The sequence below is a fragment of the Haplochromis burtoni genome, unplaced genomic scaffold (genome assembly GCF_018398535.1).
Source record: "Haplochromis burtoni strain Fernald_Lab_line unplaced genomic scaffold, NCSU_Asbu1 Contig_1646, whole genome shotgun sequence".
NCBI classification, from domain to species: domain Eukaryota; kingdom Metazoa; phylum Chordata; class Actinopteri; order Cichliformes; family Cichlidae; genus Haplochromis; species Haplochromis burtoni.
Genome location: NW_024584007.1, coordinates 28,112 through 29,641, shown reverse-complemented (window position 1 = coordinate 29,641; position 1,530 = coordinate 28,112). Strand labels below are relative to the sequence as shown.

Here is a 1,530-nt window from a genome sequence, read left to right as displayed (position 1 = left end):
CTGAGTTACTTTTGAGAGAAGTAACTAGTAATGTAACTAAGTTACTATTTTAAAGTAACTTACCCAACACTGTTCGTGATACACCGTCATATTTACATTATTTGTACAGTACGAATGATTGGCTTTGGTACCTGGTCAAACTTAAGCTCTCCTCCGTCTGCCTGTCTGCGCTTCTCCTACAGCAAACTCGCAACAGCTTCTCCTATGAAAAAAATTACACTCCAAAAGACCCCGGGTTTCTGAAAAAACAACCCGGGCTTAAGCCCAGTAAGCTACCGCCCTCTCCACCAATGGTGCAGGCGCACCAGTGCAACCATGGCAAAAAGTTAGTCTAGAGCCCTGCTGACTTCTGGAAGTGTCACCATGTTGCCAGTACCTGAGTTATAATCTGTTTTTGTTTTTCTGTTGAATTAGGACAAGACCGGCAAAGAAATGCGGAAAAAACACAGATGTCAGCAATGCCAGAAGGCTTTCCACAACCTGAAGCAACTAAAGAGTCATCAAAAAAGTCACACTGAAGAAAGACTGTACAGCTGTGATCAGTGTGAGAAAACATACAAAACAGTACGCACGCTAAATGTTCATAAGAAAACGCACAGTGGAGAAAAACCACATATGTGTCAGGAGTGCGGCAGTGAATTTATCTCATTGAGAAACTTATCGACTCACATTCAATGGTATCACACTGGAGAGAGACCGCACCATTGTCAGCAATGTGACAAAGGGTTTGTGACCCAAGGAGAATTAAAGAATCATCAGAGGGTTCACACAGGAGAAAAGCCCTACAGCTGCAGTGAGTGCGGGAAAAGTTTTTCATGGCTTTCGAGTCTTGTCTATCACCAGCGCATCCGCACTGGGGTGAAACCGTTCACCTGTGTGGAGTGTGGAAGGAGTTTCACTCTACTATATAATTTAAAGGTCCACAAGAACATCCACACAAAAGAAATGATTTTCTCCTGTGAGCAGTGCGGTAAAGATTTCTCTTCATCATCTAACCTTAGAAGGCATGTTGTTATGCATACCGGGGAGAAATCACACAGATGTGACCAGTGTGGGAGAAGATTCAGCTTGAGGCAACACCTGAGACGCCACACACGTATTCACACTGGAGAAAAACCATACAAGTGCAGACACTGCGACAAGACTTTTAGTTCACAGGGTAACCGCACAGCACATGAACGCATCCACACTGGAACGAAACCGTACAGCTGTGGGGAGTGTGGGAAGAGTTTCACTCAAATAGATACTTTAAAGGTGCACAGGAACCGCCACACAAAAGAAATGCTTTTCTCCTGCGAGCAGTGCGGGAAGGTCTTCACTTCTCGTGGCGCATTTAATTATCATAAAAGGATCCACCGAAAGAAACAGCAATAATGTGAACTTTGCGGAAAAAGATTTGAAGGAATACAAAGTCACTGCTGTACTCTCACTGAAAATACAACCTGAAAGTGTAAAAACGCTGTAAACAAACCTTCATTATGCAGTTGTTATGTCAACATACTTCGTCTTTCCTGTTTGCTTGTTTTAAAA

At 43.2% G+C, this 1,530-nt stretch overlaps 1 protein-coding gene across 1 annotated transcript; it reads left to right on the top strand.

Annotated features, from left to right (window-relative positions):
* Window positions 1–412: 412 nt before the first annotated feature.
* Window positions 413–1,524, top strand: LOC102295165 (zinc finger protein 239; the record flags this gene model as incomplete). Its single annotated transcript, XM_005952475.2, is given in 1 exon segment — window positions 413–1,524. A coding segment is annotated over 1 exon segment (962 nt), but the record flags the coding sequence as incomplete, so codon positions are not given.
* Window positions 1,525–1,530: the final 6 nt, after the last annotated feature.